At 37.2% G+C, this 21355-nt stretch overlaps 2 protein-coding genes across 2 annotated transcripts in view; one reads left to right on the top strand and one right to left on the bottom strand.

The window, feature by feature from the left end:
* Positions 1-172: 172 nt before the first annotated feature.
* LOC131429331 (probable cytochrome P450 6a14) lies at positions 173-2073 on the bottom strand. The gene is made up of 2 exons (XM_058593398.1): positions 993-2073; positions 173-930 (listed from the first exon to the last, which is right to left on the bottom strand). The coding sequence occupies exons 1-2, from the start codon at positions 2071-2073 to the stop codon at positions 515-517; spliced, it is 1497 nt and encodes a 498-aa protein (XP_058449381.1). The 3' UTR covers positions 173-514.
* Positions 2074-13655: 11582 nt separating this feature from the next.
* The window catches only part of LOC131429330 (probable cytochrome P450 6a14), a 10139-nt gene continuing 2439 nt past the window's right edge, over positions 13656-21355 (top strand). Inside the window, exons 1-2 of the mRNA XM_058593397.1 lie at positions 13656-14733; positions 14791-15158. Of these exons, the coding sequence (XP_058449380.1) occupies positions 13656-14733; positions 14791-15158 (1446 nt within the window). The remainder of the gene's footprint in view (positions 14734-14790; positions 15159-21355) is intronic.

Raw genomic sequence — 21355 nt, 5'->3', positions numbered from 1 at the left:
CAATACAGTTGAGATTTAGGTCTTCTTACCGGTTATGGATGAATTTTCATAGAAAAAGTATAACGAGTTGTTTCACTGTGCTATATATAGAATTTATCGCACTCCGACAACGAAGTATACAAAAAGGATTGAAATGTATTTTATCACTATAAATTAACATGTTCACGATCCAACTAATTTTTTTTAATGGGTGCGACTAACCTGTACAGTTTTTATGTAAAAGATGGGCTTTTTACTAATTGGTTTCTCGTCAACGCATTTGTTATGCGTTAATGATCAAACGCAATGCCAGTTGTTATATGTTCGAGCTCCGACCTGGAAGGATTATTAGTGACAGTAGGATCGTACTACTGGCCATGCAAAGATTCTGTAGGCTAAGAATCCGCTGCGAAGTCTGTTGAAACAGAAAGATCAAATTCCACAAAAAGAAATGTAATGCCAGAACTATGCTACCAAATGCTAAATGTTTTGACGAGAAATCAATCGACCAAAAAACCATCTCAAATTAAAAGTCTCAAATTTTTTGCGTATTCAACCAAAGTCCTTCTTTCGGTGAGAGAATAACGTTCTGCACATCCAAATTCAGTGGAACTTTGCACTTTTTACCGAGGGAAAATCTATAGTTCTTCAACAGATGGATCAATCCAATTTTGGCCTGCAGCATTCCAAACCGAAGTCCGATGCAAATGCGGGGACCCTCTCCGAATGGTGTCCACGCAAATGGATGTCTTTTCGCTACCTCCTCAGGGGTGAATCGTTCCGGGTCGAACCGCTTTGGATCCGGAAACACTTCCGGATCATGTTGGATTCCGTATACGGGAATTATGATGCGGGTGCCTTTTTCAATGATGATTTTCGTGTTTGGCACTCGGTAGTCTTTGACAGCTTCGCGGAAGTGAATTGGCACCGGAGGATACTTACGAAGAGCCTCTGAAAATTTATTAAAATTAATGGCGATATTTCTCAACAAATGCCAATTCGATATATCTCACCATTAAAAATTTTATCCAAATATGTTGAGTCGTTCACAGATTCATATGTTATTTGCCCATCGTGTTTTTCCAAGATGTCTAAAACATGCTGGCGACCCTTTTCCTGAATGTCTGGATTCAATGAAAGTTCGTACAGTGTCCAAGTTAGCAATGTTGAACTGGTTTCAAATCCAGCAATGTAGAAAACGAATGACTGTGCAGCAATTTCATTAAACGACAACAGTCCTTCACCACTTTTCCCCTCATCGGGATTTCTCATCTGAATTAGTAGATCCATAAAATCGTTCCTCTTAATATTGTTTTTTAGTCTGAAGTCAATGGTTTCGCGGACCACCCCGATGAAAAAATCCGACGCTATCCTATCAATCACACTAATTCCGACTTTCTTTGCTAGTTCCGGTGCAAAATTATGGAACACATTTTTGATTTGACCTCGCTGATTGTCCATAAACCTTCTCCCCATCACACGGAACGAGGCATCCGGATCTTTCATTGAGTTGCATTCGATCCCAAAGGCACAAGATCCTATCACATCGGTTGTGAAACGTGCCAGAAGATCTTTTATCTCAAGCTCGGTTTCGCCGTCAACCTTTTCGCTTAGAAAATCGTTGAACTGATTTGCCGCCGCCAAAATCGTTCCAAACATCATCTTCATCTTTCCGGATGTGAACGTAGGCGTCAGTTTTTGTCTGAGGTCCCTCCACCTGCTACCGGGCAAATTGAACAAGTGCGCTGACAGTGGATCCTGCGTTTCATTCATGAACATTCCGCGATCCGTGAAGTACTGAAAATCTTTCACCATTACGTTTCGAACCATTTCCAAATCAGTCACCACTGCAATTGGCTTAGCGAACATATACACTCCACCGAAAGGACCCAAACCTTTCAACTCGTTGTAGAACCGCGCAAATAGCAATCCAAACGTTTCTGTGTTTTCTATGGTTCTAGTGTTTCCATAGAAGAACTCCGGTTTCAGGTACGGAACGTTTCTGCGGGCCCAGTAGGATTGCAATCTAACCACATACAGATAAACGAGTAAAGCCACAATGGCCACAGCTATAATCACGTCCAGGGCCGCCATATCGAAAAGTTATGATTTTTGGTTTTCCAATCTTTCGGCCCTATTTATTCAATGCCACTGTTTCGAGTTCAGTATCAAGACTTGCGATTCCAAATAAGCTGAACGTATATTTATAGACTATTGGATTAGTTCAGAGTCATTGTACCCATGTTTAGCTAAGTGAATTTTTGTCGCACCATTGTTTTCGAGATTCAAGGTCATTCATAATTGACGTAATTTTTCCAACATTTTTTTCCAAATGGTACCAAAACTGCGACTTATGAGATCAACATTGACACATATTCCATTCATTCCTTGTTTGGAACGGCAGGCATAGTACAAAGACAACGGTATAATTTTATGTTTATCACGTAACATTTTTTTTTGTAAAGTCATGTTGATGTTTTCTATCCGCTTCACGGTGACTTGCGAATCGCATAAAATTTAGACTGGTATTAGCAACGCGCGTGCAACCAACAGCTAATTAGGGGGTTGTCACTTCGTATATTTGTTTACTCGTCAAAATGTTAGCAGGCCGATTGGTGTTTTCATTTTGCCGGAAAGTTGATATTTTCAAATAGTTGATGTTGATGTACTAATCTACTGATTGCGTCTATTCAAATCGTGAAACCGGTTTCATGCACCGAAAGATATAATCCGGCTGCATCAATGGATTGTGAATATATTTCATCTGTGCAATAAAAGCCAATCTTTTTTGTCGGAATTCTGCTGATTCTTTGTATTCAAATTCTCTGCAGTATTTATGTAGAACACATTATCTTTTTCTATACACTGTGGTCTTTATTTACGAGGGGGTACGAGGGTACCGCGTAAGAAACCCACGCAAAAAATGTGTAACTTCAAAAATCCGCATAGAAAAAAACCACAAAACAAAAGTTTTTTTTAAGCCAAATATCTTAAATATGCATGAAACGTCGGGATCTGATTTAATATGAAAAAACCCTTATTAATCCACCTCTCTCTTCTTTCATAACAGTATCATGAAAATATATTTCATACTTTTATTATATAATTTCAGATACTAATTTTGACACCAATTGATTCGAGTAGTTAACAAAAGCATGCTTCAGTGTTTATGTCACACAGTCAGCATCATTTTTCCAAACTAGTGCTTGACAATTGCGTTGCCTATTTGTATGAGAAGAGTGATGCTAATCTAAAAAAAACCCTTCTTAGTCCACTTAGTGGAGTTTTCAAATATCTTGCAAAATCACCATATGAATACATGAAATTTTCGAAATCGAAAAAAAAATTTTGATGCCAAAAGGCTCAGAATTGCATGAAACCTCGAAATTTAAAGTCATCTCGGAAAAAAAATTTTTTTGAAAAAATCGCCTTTTTAAGACTTATCAAAAGTTTTCGAAGTCTCAGAAAGTCGTTTTTTTCAATTTTTTTTTAAATAACACTAAATCTCTACGTTTCATGCAATTTTAATTTTTTTGGCATTAAAAAAAATTTTCAATTTCGGAAATTTCATGTACTCCCACCTATGGTGCTTTTACAAGATCGAAAATTTTCAAACTTTAACCGTTGGGCAGCACCCCTTACCCATGTCCGATTTAGCTCAAATTTTGCATGAGGACTTTTTTCGAGGTGCTTAAACTTTTGAATAGTAGCGCTTTACGAAATTAGAGGTGATACCAAAATATTGACACCCTTATATATGTAAGAGCGGTAAAAATCAACGTGTTTTGTCGGTTACGTCACTTATACCATCATATCTCTGGAACCAAAAGTCACAGCCATTTGATCTTTGAACTTGATCAATGGCTCGATAGTACCTTTCAAACGAGCCCAAGTTTAATAAAATCGGTTCAGCCATCTCTGAGAAAATTGAGCGCGTAAAAACACAACGCGTTTAGTCGGTTACATCACTTATACAATCATATCTCCGGAACCGAAAGTCACAGCCATTCGATCTTCGAACTTGATCAAAAGCCCAACAGTACCTTTTAAACGAGCATAGGTTTGTTAAATTCGGTTCAGCCATCTCTGAGAAAATTGAACGCGTATACATATCTTCGAAAAGTGCACACACACACACACACAAACACATTTATGATGACATTTTCAGAAGTATTACATAATCACAAATAATTCAAAATTGAAGTTTTCTGAAATGTTTGGTATCAACGAGTATGAAAGAATGCCGCCTCTCTCGTACCTGGGTAGGTATAAAAGGTTAACACTTGATATATTTCGTCCATTCTAGACTGTGCAGTATAGCAAGTGCATCATTCCGGTTGGTTCAGGTCCAGACCTAGTTCTAGTTCTAGTATCAAGAATTCAGTTCAGTATTGAATCAATTGCGGGACGTTCGCAGAGTCAGTTTTGCTTCAAACAAGAGCAATTGCGTCATCCTGCTTCTGGTCGTTTGCATTGGAGTAAAATATAACGAAAAGTGAAAAACGATGTGGAACATTAGGGGCTATCCATAAAAGAAGTCACGCTTTTTTTGACGATTTTTGACTCCCCATCCCCCCTTTGTCACAAATTGTCACAGAAGCAAAGACCCCCACCCCCCCTATGTCACATGCAGAGCTGCTAAATGTCACTATCAACGAGCAACTTTGCACGACGAAGATTGGAAAGTTTATGTCACTGGACTGCTGCCAACCAGACTCTACCAATCGTCATATATTGAGTGTCTGAGAGCCGATCTGTCATAACTTAAATTCTCTTGATATTATACTCACCAGGACGCTCATTGATTTCCGATGCGATTGATATTATCTTCATTTATCCTGTCACTGCTTGATTACGATGTAACTAAATATTCATCAAGCAGCATAAACATTGAATTAAATTCATGTACACCAATAAACTACGAAATCCAATGACTTTTTACAAAGAACAATGAACTTTATCAATTTATGTTTATGTTAATACTCTCATAGAATTTTTGTACGTCAACCGGGAATAGGAGAATGAGAGAGAAAACAAAATGCGTCATCTGTCTTTGACTGAGTATACTTCTACTTGGTCATTGAACTATCGAGTATCTCATTTGACAGACACTTTGATCGTACCGATTACAGTTGACGATGATTTTAGTCAGTCTGTCAAGGTCAATTGACATGACTGACAATTTGCAGCTCTGGTCACATGTCACGAATTCAAAATAAATCAAATTCATCTCAATACATTCTCAATATGTATGACAAACCATAAAAATATGAGGGAAAAGTCGATTTATTACATGCTGTCATTAGATTTGTAGTGATGGGTAGTGATTTTGAGCTAAAATGATTCTTGATTTATGTAAGTTCAATCATTGGATGATTCGATAAGCTTTGATGTTGGTGGAGGAAAATCACATATGATCAAGATAAGACATGACATGATCTACGTCTGAAATCGTTGATCTCCCGCCCTTTTTCAAATGGAGTACAATCATGTCTGAATGTGCATCAGAATCAGATAAGAGAAATTCTTATGATATATTATTATCAATGCTAGAAAATCAAATTACTGAAAAAAATGTCAGCGCATAACTTAAGTTAAACCGTTTGAAGGCATCTTTACTCGCTTCTCCGTGCACCTTTGCTGATCACAACAGACATAATTTCCTGCATCCTTCATTTCCGAATTTACAAGAAGAAGCTTTTACATCAACAAATACACATTTTTCTATAGAATGTAAACGTTTATTGTGGAGATTTTTTCAGGAAATAGGGCAAAGCAGTAAAATAATTAGGTATTTCAAAAATGCGCTCATTGAAAATATTGGACGTCACATTCCAAAAACCTCCCCCCCCCCCTTCCCCCTGTCACAAAAGGTCACGTTTTATGAAACACCCCCATCCCCCTTGCGGCGTGACGTCTTTTATGGACAGCCCCTTATACAAAATCGGTCCTTCTAATTGATACTTCATTTATTCTTGCCTACATAGTTGACTCGTTCAGTTCAGATCAGAATCCAATTCTAGGGTTTAGTTCTGAAATTTAGTTTCAGAATTCTTTACCAGATTTTTTTTTTTCATTTCCAGAAGCCAGATCCAAAATTCTGTTCGTCGCTCTGAATTTAAGGCCAGAGTCAAATATCATAATTCTTAAACTGAAACCAAATTTCAGAATTTGATTCTAAGTCGGGATTTTGGAACCGAATGCTGGATCTGAAATCAGGATTGATTCGAGACTTGGTCTTTGGATCTGAATTTTGAAACTGAATACTGGAACTGAAATAGAGGTTCAGATAAGACTTCAGTACAGAAATCTCTGGCCGGAATTTAGATTTAAAATATATTTTCAGAATTCCTGAAATTCTTTATCTTCAGATCGAATTAATTGAGTTTTAAACTGCATTCCAGAGTACAGGTTCGAAGTTCTAGACGAATCAATTCCGGAATTGATAACGAAATCCTGGACCGGAATTCTGTAACCAAAACTCAGCTGCGGATCAGAATTCAGTTCCAGAGTTCAGTACTAGGATTCAGGTTCAGAATACAGAGCCGAAAAAGAACCCTTGTCTCAAATTCAGTTCCACAACGCAGGTTCAGTGATGAGTTTGGCTATTCTGAATTCAGTTACCGAGTTCAGGTTCAGAATTCAACTCCCGAATCTAGCATCGAAATTGATATTTTTTCGTTTCGTCTTTGACTCATCAGTGCAGAGCAGATCGAACTGAACTGCTCAACACTCCTAATACCAAGCCTAAAAAAGTCACGCGCACCAAGCACCAAGCACCAAGCCTCAAAAAAAGTTGGAACGGTAACTTTGAGCTATCATAGCTCAGTTGTTACTTGACCAATTTCGACAAACTTTACACTCTCGAATTTTGTGAAGTTTGTGATTATTTTAAGTATATCATTATTGACGATCGTTTAGGAAAAACTAATGAAATGATTTTTGCCGTTCCAAGTTTTTTATCAAGCTCAAAATGTGCTCTATCTCCCCCCGGTGAACGACCAAAAGGTTAAAGCCGGGGTAAAATAAATGATATTAATAATAATAATGTGCTCTATCTGCATTCATGCGGCACCTGCATCGCGAATCGGATATTGAGAACTTCAACTTTACCGAGTCATAACTTTATTGTTAGCCAACCGATCTTCAAAATTTGTTCACCATTGGAAAGGTACTACTTCCACAAATAAAATGCACTGCAAAAAAAATACCCAAAATTATAATGAAAACTGTAGATAGATGACCTAATAAAAGATGAGACTTTTTACAATGATCGTAAATATCCCGAAATTCAAAGCGATGACCTATGTATTTTTACACATCATTCGATTGCTAGTGATACCAGCTACATTTTTCGCTCAACTACCATTCCTGCACAATCAAAAGAAAACATTAAGAAATCGATAAATTTATAAATATATATGAATTTTTCATTTTTTTCACATGTTTGTATATAACTCAAAAATTAAAGCGATGACATGTACATTTTTTGATTTCAAATATTGGAATCATTACCAGAAAAAATGTATTGATGACCAAAATTATATATCCGTTCGAAGAAGCTCAAGAAATTTGGTACAAATACAGAGAAATTCTATTATTGGGAAAATTTTTCCAAACAAAATCAAATCAAAACTTTTAAATTTTATGACATATATTTCTTTATTATTTTAGTTGGAAATTTATTATAAACAAAATTTACAAAAAATAAACTGAAACTTGGATTTCAGTTATATTTTTGTATTGGACAAACGATCTAAACAATTTTTATGCACAACCCAAACGCAATTGATAACTACTAAAATTCTGATTTTTTTGTAGGTTTGTCGTAGAATCTCAAAAAATAGGTTAAAGATCGGAAATTTTAAAATTTCCGATTTAAACTGCATTGCGCAGTGGTCCGGATCCACAATTTAGGGGGACAAAAACATTTGTGGCTTAACCTTATACTTTAGAGCTATGATGTCTTTAAAACAAATGATCAGTGAAGATAAGCCATATATCGATTAGAGTACATGGTATTAGGGTGGCTCCTATTATTAAGGTGATCCAAAACTTATTTTCCGGATGTGTTGAGATAGAGGACTGCATTCTTAGGCAAAATTGTAGATAAACTTATATCGAGCAGCTTTGCTGAGGACACCATAGTAGTATCTGCAACGGTTTTAGTGTTAGAACTATTTTTAAAGAGCAACTTAGGGTGTTCCTCAAAAAATCAGATTTTTTTGCTCTAGCATTTATATTTTTCTCTTTTCGTATTTCAGGTATCTTTGAACATCTTTTAGAGTTTGTTAGAACCAATTTTTTAATGACTGGCGTATTCAGTTAGCGTTTTCTGAACCGAAGTTATGAGAAAAACTAGTTCAAAAACAGGTTATTTTTAAACTGCAAATTTTTGTGCAAGTTATCGCGTCTGGGCGCAACACAAAAGTTCATTGACTGGCTTTGCTCTTACTTAAGGTGTAAAGTCTTACGAGTCAAGCTTGAATCCTGTATGTCATCCTCGTTCTCGAACATATCAGGTGTACCTCAAGGCAGCAACATGGATCCACTTCTGTTTTCGCTGTTTTTTAATGACGCTATTTTACTGCTCGATAGTGGCTGCAAATTAGTTTACGCCGACGATTTGAAACTTTACCTTGAGGTACGCTCTATTGACGACTGCGTGCGTCTTCAAAAGCTTCTGGATGAATTCGTTACCTGGTGTCGAAGGAACTGGCTTATCGTCAGCATAGCAAAATGTCAGGTCATAACATTCCACCGAATTTTGAATCCATTACTTTTTGACTATAAAATTGACGGACAAACGATGTCCAACCAGCGACTGGCACCATTAAAGAAGGTGACAAGCGATTATAAATACACTCTCCTACTCAATGCTTGATCGGAGAAATAGGTATAAAGCGAGAAGACTAGTGTTTGATGGACAGAGAAGATGTTTGGATATAAGGTATCGGTCGGGTGACAGCCAGAATGTAGACCATGTTCGATGTACGCGCTATTGTGTCTGACTGGCGTTTTAGAGTGACTAAAACAAGATTCAGAGTGGCGAAATGGTAGCGCGTATGCACGGAATGCATAGGAACGCAGGTTCGAGTCCTGTATCTGAGCGTATCTTTTTCCAAAAATTCATCTTTTCTGTTAGTTTTTCTTTCATTTGGCTTCTCCAATATATGTTTCCGCTCAGTCATTGTAAAAACTGAAGTAATTATTGTTGCGAAAATAGTAAACGGCGATATTGACTCTTCGAAGCTTTTATCGAGTCTTGATTTCCGTGCATCACAACGGCCGCTACGTTCTACTAGTTTATTTCAACCGAGATTCCACCGAACGACGTTTGGATTCTATGAACCGATAACAGCATGAACCGGAACATTTGGGACTGTTGAACATCTCTTCGATTTCGGCGAACCTACACATAAATTTGCGCAGAAAGTGTTACGTTCCACTATTTTATAACTTGACTAGATTATATTCATTAAAACCTTTTATTGTCGGATGAATTAGAGAAAAAATAAATAAATAAATAAACTGCTATATCTAACATTGAGGCAAACGAAAAAAATCCGTTTCTTGTATTTGACAAAAAATATTTTCGAGCATGTTTATAAAAAAAGTCGGAGGAGATATTTTTTAAAATTTTTTTAAATTATGTTCAAACATTGGGTTTTTTAATTGAAAAATATTCGTATCATGTAAGTCATTTATTAGCTATATATGAAAATAAGGTATTTTTGTCTTCTAAAGTGTCAAATTGATTCAAGTGCATATTCGGGAAGAAATCGTTCTGCATTCTTCGGGGAATGCAGAATGGTTTCGCTCTTGTAAAATCTCTAAGGCCTCTCGGTGGTTGGAGGTTTTATCAACCGTGCATTTTGGCACCTGCAGATCGTTCAGCATCCTTTCGGGGTGCAGGACGATTTAATTCTTTATGTTTTGTGCTGTTTTCTCACCTCACCCAATTCCCAATTCCCTTCCATGTTCCATTTATTCTTCCCTTCCCATCAGGAAGTTGATGAGAAACTACGGCAAGGCACAAATCTCCAACTAACTAGGGGAACATGGCATTTGAGCCAATTAGTTCTGATAACATAGGTGTAGGGTTTTATTCAGTGAATAGCATTCAAACGAAGGGGTTGTTTTTCGAGACGAAGACAACTGTAAGCTGCAAATAGATTGGTTGGTTGGTGCTAATCGCAAAGGCTGCTGCAAAGCCAATATTCGGGGCGATTCCAGTTTTATATGTACCTGAAATAGTGGAACTCACTTCACTGAGAAAGATGGCCTAACCGATTTGAGAACTGTTTCATTTTGAAGGTTACACTAGTTCATTTTTCAAAAATGTGCATTTGTCAAAAATCAAACAAAACTATTTGGAGAATACATTTTTTTATGAGAATAAGAGAGATATGAGAAAGGCATCATTAAACAACTAGGTGGATAAGAACAAGTTTTACTCAATTTCGTGTGGTTTTTTGTGCTAAATTCAAAATTCTACTTTTTCTGAATTGTTTACTAATAGAAAATTCAAATAATTTTCGAATTCTATACATTCCGAAATAATTCTAAGTTTGTGATATTTAAATTTCAACATTCTATCGATTATAATTGATGTCGTTTAGGATAGCGGAAAATTTAAGATATATGTTTTTGTTCTTAATTGCTTGTAAAACAAAAATCAATCAATAATTTTTTTTAAATTGTAGTTGGTTTCTTTGGCCATCGGTTAGTATATGAAATTCATAAAATTTTACGTTCTACTTCTTTTTGTAGAAAGCATCGAAATAATTTAAAATTTTTGTGTTGTCAAAAAATTTATTTTATTAATAAAAAACAAATTCTACGTCTCTTTGAAACAGATGAAATCAACACGAATTCCAATATTTTCACTTTGATTTGCAGAAACGTTGGAACGCAATATATATCAGAAATTTTGAAATTTCCGATCTTCTACCGATTTTTTGAGATTTTACGGAAAACCTAAAACAAAAAAACCTAGTTTTAGTAGTTTTCAATTCCGTTTACGTTGTGCATAAAATTTTTTTAGATCTTTTGTCCAATACAAAAACATAATTATTTTTAGAGTTTAGGTATATTTACCAAAATTTTTAAGATTTTTAGTGAAATCCAAGTTTCAGTTTCTTCGTAAATTTTGTTCATAATAAATTTGTCATAAAATTTCAAAGTTTTGATTTGTTTTTTTAGCAAAATTTTCCCAATGATAGAAATTCCCTGTATTTGTACCAAATTTCTTGAGATTCTTTGAACGGATATATAATTTTGATCATCAATACATTGTTTCTGGTAATGATTCCAATATTTTAAATAAAAAAAATGTACATGTCATCGCTTTAATTTTTGAGTTATATACAAACATGTGAAAAAAATGAAAAATTCATATATATTTATAAATTTATCGATTTCTTAATGTTTTCTTTTGATTGTGCAGGAATGGTAGTTGAGCGAAAAATGTAGCTGGTATCACTAGCAATCGAATGATGTATAAAAATATATAGGTCATCGCTTTGAATTTCGAGATATTTACGATCATTGTAAAAAGTATCATCTTTTCTTAGGTCATCTATCTACAGTTTTCATTATAACTTTGGGTAGACAACTCTATTTTTCGTTTCGTTTCAGTGCATTTTATGTCTGGAAGTAGTACCTTTACAATGGTGAACAAATTTTGAAGATCGGTTATGACTCGGTAAAGTTGAAGTAGGGTAAAGTGTTATAATATGCCCCCCTTAAGAAAACATTGAGATATTTCCAAGTGTATTGATATATTTTCCTCGAGAATGTAAATATTTCATTGCAATACGGATGAGGAACATAATTTTCAATGACTCCAATAGAAAAGATGAAAATTGATTGATATAAACACATTTTCCAAAACGGCCACATTCTTAGTTTTTTTCGCTCGCCTCAGACATAATGCCCCAGCAGCCGTACAATATGTCTCACAACAAATCAGTGGCATGACACACAACAAAGGACATTTAATCCCACAACAATGATGCATTATGCTTCTTGAAATGTCCATAAAGTTACTGTTTTGAGATAATCAGTATGTCAAAGAAATGGCGGATAAAACATCTATTCAGTCGAAGTAAAACTTTACATCGAAAAGCTGCCAAATGAAATTTTTAGTTTTTTCATACTTTCCTTCAAACGACAACCACCAAACTTGCATAGCAGAAAGATCCTACGAAAAGATAGTGTTAGGGATAAAACTTTGGTTCAGAAAAGTCTTCAATGCTTAAGAAAAGATAGGGGGCATTTTGGCTAGCAGGGGCGCTTTATAAGACTTTCCCCTATTCAATATTTTCTATGCGACGTTTATGCCAAAGGAAAGAAAATTGGAAAGCAGATAGGGCATGTTGGGCGCGTGAAAAAAACTTGGAACGGGAAAAATTTAACTTTCATTGGTTTTCCTTTACCAATCGTCTGCTACAAAGTTTTGGAATCAATTTACGAACTTCACAAAATTCGAGGGTGTAAAATTTATTGAGATTCGTTGAAAAACAGCTGAGCTATGACAGCTCAAAGTTACCGCTCCAGCTTTTTTTGAGGCTTTGTATTTGGAGTGTTAATGCTTAACTCGGTTCCGTACGACGCAAATAATTTGAAATTTCGAAGTACTTAACAAAAACCGATGTTGAGTGAAAAACATGTTCAAAAACGTTTTCAATTGACAAAGGAGCAAAATGGTGCCGTGGGCTAGGATTGACCCTCTCAGTCGCCCGATACCAATCCAATTGAGAACGTTTGGGCTCAAATGAAGATAAAACTTGGTAAAAACCGACCACACAATTTGAAACAGCTTGTTCATCGAATTCACAAATTTGGAGGTCGTTTTCAGAAGAATACGCGCAAAATCTCACCCAAAGTATGCCACGAAGGTGTCGAGCCATTATTAACGCTGAAGGGGATTAGACTTGGCTATTAATGTATTTGCATGTAAGGTTTTGATCTAATAAAACAATATTCAAAATTATTCTCGTGTTGAGTCTTTTCATTTTCGCACAACAGTGACCACGCTCTTAGGTAACAGACTGTATCTATCTCTGTGGAACACTATTAGCAAATTTAACATTTTCATGTTGCATCATCTTTTTCTAAGTTAGTTTGGATAGTGATAAAAAGAGAAGAATTGAGTCGTAACATGGTACAAAACCAAAAACTAAACCATTTATTTTCGACTCAATCATTAAACAGAATCCAACAATATATTCACGATTGTTTATTGCTTATCAAAGTCATTTATAATTTATTTCCCTAAAATAAAAGACTACTTCATAAAAAAGCGTGAGAGCTGCTTCATGAACAGTAACTGTTAAATCTATTAGCCATGATTACAGCACCGGCTCTGGATCACGCACATCGGCTTTAAACATTTTCTTTATAAGAATAATTGAAGGTAACTGCACGGTTTGACTAGGCAATTGGCTGCATGCCAACAGCAAAGAAGAAACAGGAAGAGAACTCTTCTGCAGTGTGGTTTGCTTCTGCAGCTACCAAATGACCTACATAACGAGTAAGATACCGGTGATAATGATTTCCAAACAATAAATTCAGACCGTATTAGGAAAACTTTTCGAGTAATCGACATTCATTCGTGGAAAATAGAAGTAGTTAGCTCGATTCTACACTCGTGCAAGCAATTATCGGTTCGAATGTTTATCTACCTAATTCTTCTAGTGCTAGTCTTAATCCTAAAATGGTTTCAACAACATTTTTCATATTGGAAGGATAGCGGAGTTGCTTATTTAAAACCAACTTTCTCAGTTTGGAATGTACGAGATAATAGGCTGAAAATCAACCTGTATTCCCTTAGCGAGCAGTGGTACAAACAACTGAAAGGACGTGGCACCTTCGGAGGAGTATTTTTCTTCGCTCAGCCCATTGCTATTGCATTGGATTTGGATTTTATGAAAAGTGTTCTGGTAAAAGATTTTCAGCACTTCCAGAATCGGACTGCCTACTACAATGAAATTGACGATCCACTATCGGCCAATTTGATAACTCTGGATGGGACTAAATGGAAAAACATGCGTTCAAAATTAACACCGATCTTCTCGTCCGGAAAAATGAAAATGATGTTTCCATTGGTAGCGGGTGTAGCAAACGTGTTCATCGAAATGCTAGCTCGAGAAGTTGCGAAAGAAGAGGATATCGAAATGAAAGATCTTCTCGGACGATTTACCACGGACATAATTGGTTTCTGTGCGTTTGGAATAGAGTGTAATAGCTTGAGCGATCCGGATGCGGAATTTCGCGTGAAAACAAGTAACATTTTCAAGTTTGGTTTCCCTGTTCTGAAAATAGCTGCAGCACAAAAGTTTCCGTCCATCGCCAGAGCGATATATATCAAGTTATATGAACCTGAAGTATCCGCTTTTTTCCTGAACGCGGTTCAAAACAATGTTCAGTACCGTGAGGAGAACAACGTGCAACGAAATGATTTTCTGAGTTTACTGATGAAGTTTAAAAATGAAAAATCAGTGAGAAATAAAAGTGGAAATCAGCTGGGAACACTAACGATTGAGGAAATTGCCTCCCAGGCCTTCATATTTTTCTTGGCTGGTTTCGAAACTTCATCTACCGTCATGTCTTGCTGTCTGTATGAGCTCGCAATGAATTCGGACATTCAAGAGAAAGCGCGAGCAAATGTAATGAAATCAATAGAGAAATATGGATCGATTAACTATGAAGCGATTCAAAATATGAATTTTCTTGAACAATGCATAAAAGGTAACTCGTAACAAAGTTAGAAAATATGGGCCTTTATCAGTAATTGTTTACTCTCAGAAACACTTCGAAAATACCCACCAGTGGGGATAACGACTCGACAAGTCAGCAAGGACTACCAAGTGCCGGACAGCGATGGTGTTATTCTACAACGTGGAACAACATTGATTGTGCCGATACATGCTATACATCATGATCCTGAGTATTATCCGGACCCAGAAACCTACGATCCAAACCGCTTTAGCCCAGAGCAGGTGGCCCAGCGAAATCCATTTTGCTTCATCCCATTCGGTGAAGGACCTCGAATTTGCATTGGGTTGCGATTCGGAATGATGCAAATTCGCATTGGACTTGCGCATCTGTTAAAACACTTTCGCTTTACTTTGTCGAGTAAAACGTCTGTGCCTTTGCCGTTATCCACCGACCATGTTTTTTTTTTGTTTCAATTATAGAGGCTTTAACATCTTAGGTCATTCGCCTCTTCGGACCAGAAAATCTTTCTGACCCTATGTGCGGGGTTGGGAATCGAACCCAGGCGGGCTGCGTGAAAGGCATCGACTATCCCATCACGCTATACCCGTCCCCACCGACCATGTTGTTCGCTCCTTCGAGGGAGAACTGCGGCTGCGTTTGAAAACACTGTGACATTTAAAAATGCGTGATTTGTAAAAACAAAATCACAAAACCAATTTTGTAACCGATTAGATTGGCTTTTTATCATAGCCAATAAGTTTGCTGAAATCGGCAACGCCATCTCTGAGAAAAGTGAGGAAGTAATTAGAAATTGGAATTTTTACACTAATCAAACTGTAATCCGGAACCAGGAATCGGATCGAAATAAACTTCTGGAATTTGAGACAATCATACGTTTCATTTGAGTCTAAGTTTGTGAAAATCGATTCAGCCGTCTCTGAGAAAAGTTAGTGTACATATTTTCTTTTTTTTTTTGCACATATCACCCTGTAATTCCGTAACCGGAAGTCGGATATGAATGAACTTTGTATAGGACTACAAGACCTTTCATTTCATTCTAAGAGCATGAAAATCGTTTCAGCCATCTCCGAGGAAAGTTACATACAGATAGTTACATATACGTGCATGTATAAATACATCTATACTACCAAACCTCCATTTACTTAACTTATATATGTATATATGTATTATAATTATGGGTGAAGCAAATGCAATAATTTATATGTATAAATATATACACATACATACAGACGGGTGAGTGTGTAAGCATACATACATACATATATAAGGTTCGTAAATGGAGGTTTGGGTGTACATAAAGACTGTCCCAGAAAGTATGGACGCACTTTGATTTCGCTGTAAACAATACACAAGTGTTAGATATTCAAATTTTATTCGATATACTGATAAAATTAGACTACAACAACAGAATATTATTCTCAACATTTGCTACTTAGCCATTGTAGACTAGCTGGCGCACCTTCTTGCGAACGTTCCTCATTAAATTCCGTACAGACTTCTTGGCGACAAGTTTTGACACTTTTTTCCAATCTTTTCGAACTGTTGAATGGTTTCGGCTGCAGAGACATGTTTCCTAAGATGTGCCTTCGTTAATTCCCAAAATTCCTCAATTGGTCGAAGTTGTGGGCAATTTGGTGGATTTATGTCTTTTGGGATGAAAGTGACATTTTTGGTAGCATAACATTCTACCGTTGACTTCGAGTAGTGGCAAGAAGCAAGATCTTGCCAGAAGACAACAGGATCCTTGTGGCTTCGAATCATGGGTAGAAGTCGTTTTTGTAAACATTCCTTGATGTATATTTCGCTGTTCATTGAAGCAGTGGTGATGAAGGGTTTCGAAATCTTACCGCAACTACAAATTGCTTGCCAGACCATAGCTTTCTTATCAAATTTTTCGGCTTCAATCGACGTCTCGGACTGTTTTAACACTTGACCTTCTCGCACCGTATAATATTGTGGTCCCGGCAAGGATTTGTAATCGAGTTTCACGTAGGTTTCGTCGTCCATGATTATGCAGTTCAAATTTCCAGCAAGAATCGTATTGTACAGCTTTCGAACTCTCGGCCTGATCGATGCTTCTTGTTTCGGACTACGTTTTGGTTGTTTCTGCTTCTTATAGGTTCGAAGATTCAAACTTTCTTTAGCACGAAGAACATTTGACTTCGAAGTGCCCACTTTTTTGGCCACATCCCGAACTGAAACCTCCTTCATTTGCTCGAACGCCTTCAGTATACGTTTATCCAACTGAGGGTTAGCAGGACCTTTTTCGGTTTATCCTCAAAGGTGTTATCCTCTCCGAAATTCCTAATTGCATTTCGCACGGTTTTTTCACTTACTCCTTCCATTTTTGCTATCTTTCTCAGTGACAGTCCGCGTTCTGTGCACCATTTGTACACAATTTTTCGACGTTGTTCTGCTGAAAATCCACGCATTCCGAAACAAACTAATGAAAACGAATAAACAACTGCACAAGTGGTTAGAGAAGAGTGTAAACAACAGGACGCAGTCATAAAAATTGACAGATTCTGAACCATTGCGAAATGGCAGCGGTTTTTGGTTGCGTTCATACTTTCTAGGACAGTCTTTAAATAAGGGGCGTAAATTGTGGTTTTAGAGCACTTTTAATTTTAGAGTAGATAAAACTATATATATTTAACATGATTAGTGCTCAAAGAAACTAACAACGTCTTTTTGTCTCAGTTTTTCGAGCCATTATCATGACAAACCACGGGGCAAATTACTCTGAACTTAGAACTAGCTTAAACAAATAATTCATCTAATCCGAAATCAATTCGCCTAATCTCACACGATCCCTTTTAAACTTTTTTCATCCAAGTTAAACTTTTCTAAACTCGCTAATCTCGCGCAATCCTTCCTAAACTTTTTTTAATTTCAATCCCTCCTAATCTCACTGCTTACACCTCTCACAATCTCTCCTAAACTTGTCTAAACCCGCTTAATCAGACAAATTTGAAAATGATCTGCCCCTAGGGGCGATCCTATCTCCTAACAGTGACAATTTCGCAAAGCGTAGACATAGACTATTTAAACAGAATCCAGCCGGAATCAGTATTGAACCGATTTGCACTATGTGCGATTCGTTAATGCTGGAAGTCAGATCCGGATAAGATTCAGGAATTTCGTATGGGACCACAAGATTTTTCATTTAAATCTAAGTTCAGGGAAATCGGTTCAGCCATCTCCAAGGAAAGTGAGTGCACAAAATTATTACATATTTTATTTTTTATATATTTATTACATACAAAATATTACACACATACAATTTGCGTAATTGACGAATTGAGTCGAATGGTATATGAAACTCGGTTTTAACAGAAACCATCACTGCTGAAAGACAGCACAAAGAAAACAAAAATGAAATTGGTTTTATTAACAATTTTACTAGCCGAAAGCTCTTGAGAAGAGTTAAAGCAAAACAATCAATTAAAAAGCTACAAAGAATAGTCTTGTTGACAACAGCGACTGCAAATTTTCTTTTCGGTAGTAGGAGTGCCATCTATTGGCTAGTAGCCATTACAGTGATAACGTTTTTCCGGTGACAGTGCGCCATATAGCTGCTGTGTCCAGAAACTAATTCAACCATTCATATTGCTTGAAAACAACACATTATTCTTTTAAATCAACTAAAAAAATAGTTGAATGAAAATGGAGTGTGCCTCGGCTAAGAAATGACAGCACGTTTAATTGGTTAAGTCAATTAAAAAATATCCATTTCAACTAATATTTTAGTCCCTGACTCAACTTTATTTTTCGATACATTCAAGGCGTGCGATGTGCGTGGAATTTCAGATCACCTACGCTCGATGGAAATCCCAAAAATATTTACATGTAAGTTCAGGCATATTGACTCTCAGAAAATGTTTTTCACGGATGGATCACGGAATGAAGAGGCTACTGGGCTTGGTATATTTAACAATAATGTTTTGGCCTCATTTAGGCTTCAAGAACCTTCATATGTTTATATAGCAGAGTTAGCAGCAGTGCATTATAGCTTGAGTGTAATCGTCACATTATCCCCAAACCATTATTTTCTCTTCACAAATAGTCTGAGTGCAATTGAAGTCATTCGCTCAAACATGACTGGCAAGAATGAAACGTTTTTTTTTTTGGGCAAAATAAATAAAAATTGAATAATAATGATCAAATCACAATAATTTGGGTCCCGGCTCATTGCTTTATTTCAGGCAATGAAAGAGCCGATATTTTAGCCAAACGTGGTGCTATTGAGAGTGAAATTTATGAGAGATCGATTGCTTTCAACGAATTCTATAGCGCGTCTCGTCAAAGAACACTTGCCAGCTGGCAAGCTTCTTGGGATAAAGATGATCTGGATCGGTGGATGCACCTAATTATTCCTAAAATATCGACAAAGGCATGGTTCAGGGGACTGGATGTGAGTAGGGATTTCATTCGTGTGATGCCAAGAATCATGTACAATCACCACACGTTAGATGCAAATCTCCTTCGAATTGGATTTTCCGAGACTAATCATTGTGCTTGTGGCGAAGGTTATCGCGATATTGATCATGTCGTTTGGACATGCGTGGAGTATCGTGATGTCAGATCTCAATCAATAAATTCCCTGCGTACTCAAGGTAGACTATCCAATGTCCCAGTTCGCGACATTTTTGCTTGTCGTGACCTTACATACATGAAACTTCTTTATCATTTCATTAAGTCCATTGGAGTTCCAATTTAATCTTTATTTTATGTTAGACTCCTTCCTCTTCCATGAGTTGAACCAAGCTATCTTATATTGTGTAACAGTGATGAACTGATACAAGCAAACCTGAAATAGTTATAAGATCATGTACAAAATGAATGTGTTTTTATTTAATGTAATTTAAAATAGCAAATCGCTTGATAAAAACAGTGCTTATATTAACTAATGAATACCAACATACTAATATGATATTCGAAATGTATTAGGTTTAAAGTACTATGTATTGTGGATGCCACGGCGAAGAAATATTGCCTATGAAATAAACGTATTTATGAAAAAAAAAAACTAATATTTTATCATTATTAAGGGAATGAGAATTAAAAAATCTAAATTAGCAGAAGTAAGATTTTTTTAGTTGTCTCAAAAAATAACTAACTAAAATCAAAAAATCAACTGATTTTTTCACCAGAATGCTGATTTCGGGTTTTCCGTGAATGAATGCAAATCCTTTCTATATGAGAAAGGCAAAAATAAAAAAAATCGTCACTGTATATAATGGGGATGAAAAGTCACCACTTGTGGCTGAACAACCAATTTAAATCCTAATAATTTAAAATTAACTCATAATCCAATGAATATTTATATTAAAAAACATCACTATTTTCTTTTCCGTGCTGTTCAGTGTCGTGAAACATTCCAGCTTACTAGCGTAGTTGTGGAACTTATGGGGAGAAAACCCTTAAACGAAATGGTTTGAATCCCAATTTTCTTGTAAATGTTATTGAAAAGGAAAAACAAAGAGGGATGTTAATGTTAAAAGTCCACTAAAATTCAAACATTGGTTGGTAAACGACTGGACAATGCGCAATTCAGGCCCCAATGTGGTTCTTAGCCTCTTGCCCAGTAACTCCTATCCCTACCTCCCCGCGGTGCCGGCTGGGGTACGAGCAACCATAGGAAAGATCGGGTAACCAACCCCGGTGGGACCTTGGTCGTATGCTGACAGGGAAGGGGGTCCTCTTTAGAGGATGTCGGAGCGTCTGTACTCCATGTAAGGAGCGGCTTCAAACAGCGTCTGTTCTGGTATCCAGCGGCTGAGTATGAAATGCTGCATCCCGTCCAGCTAAATCCAAGGTGGCAACCCCACCAACGGGATCGTCCTAGTGCTAGTTGGGACGTTAAACAGAGCAAGCACGATGATCCTCCGGCGAGACAGGGGGTTGGCGTAGGCCTAATAAGCCGCCCGTAAAACACCTATTACGAATAATACAGGAGAGAATACGACCCGGAACAATCGACATAGACCCACGCAACGAAATAAGGACTACGATTGGAAACTTGGAACATGGAACTGCAAGTCGCTAGGTTTCGCAGGCTGCGACAGGATAGTATACGATGAACTAAATCCTCGCAGCTTCGACGTTGTAGCGCTGCAGGAACTTTGTTGGATGGGACAGAAGGTGTGGAAAAGCGGACATCGAGCGGCTACCTTCTACCAAAGCTGTGGCACAACGAACGAGCTGGGAACTGGCTTTATAGTGTTGGGCAAGATGCGTCAGCGAGTGATTGGGTGGCAGCCGATCAACGCTAGGATGTGTAAGTTGAGAATTAAAGGCCGTTTTTTTCAATTACAGCATCGTCAACGTGCACTGCCCACACGAAGGGAGACCCGATGACGAGAAAGAAGCGTTCTACGTGCAGCTGGAACAAGCCTATGACGGCTGCCCACGCAGAGACGTAAAAATTGTCATCGGGGACATGAATGCCCAGGTAGGAAGGGAGGCAATGTACCGACCGGTAATCGGGCCGAACAGCCTGCATGCCGCATCGAACAACAACGGCCAACGGTGTGTCAACTTTGCGGCCTCCCGAGGAATGGTAGTCAGAAGCACCTTCTTTCCCCGCAAGGATATCCACAAAGCCACCTGGAAATCACCTGACCAACAG

The sequence above is a fragment of the Malaya genurostris genome, chromosome 2, assembly GCF_030247185.1.
Source record: "Malaya genurostris strain Urasoe2022 chromosome 2, Malgen_1.1, whole genome shotgun sequence".
In the NCBI taxonomy this organism is placed as follows: domain Eukaryota; kingdom Metazoa; phylum Arthropoda; class Insecta; order Diptera; family Culicidae; genus Malaya; species Malaya genurostris.
This window is presented reverse-complemented; position numbering and strand designations above follow the sequence as displayed.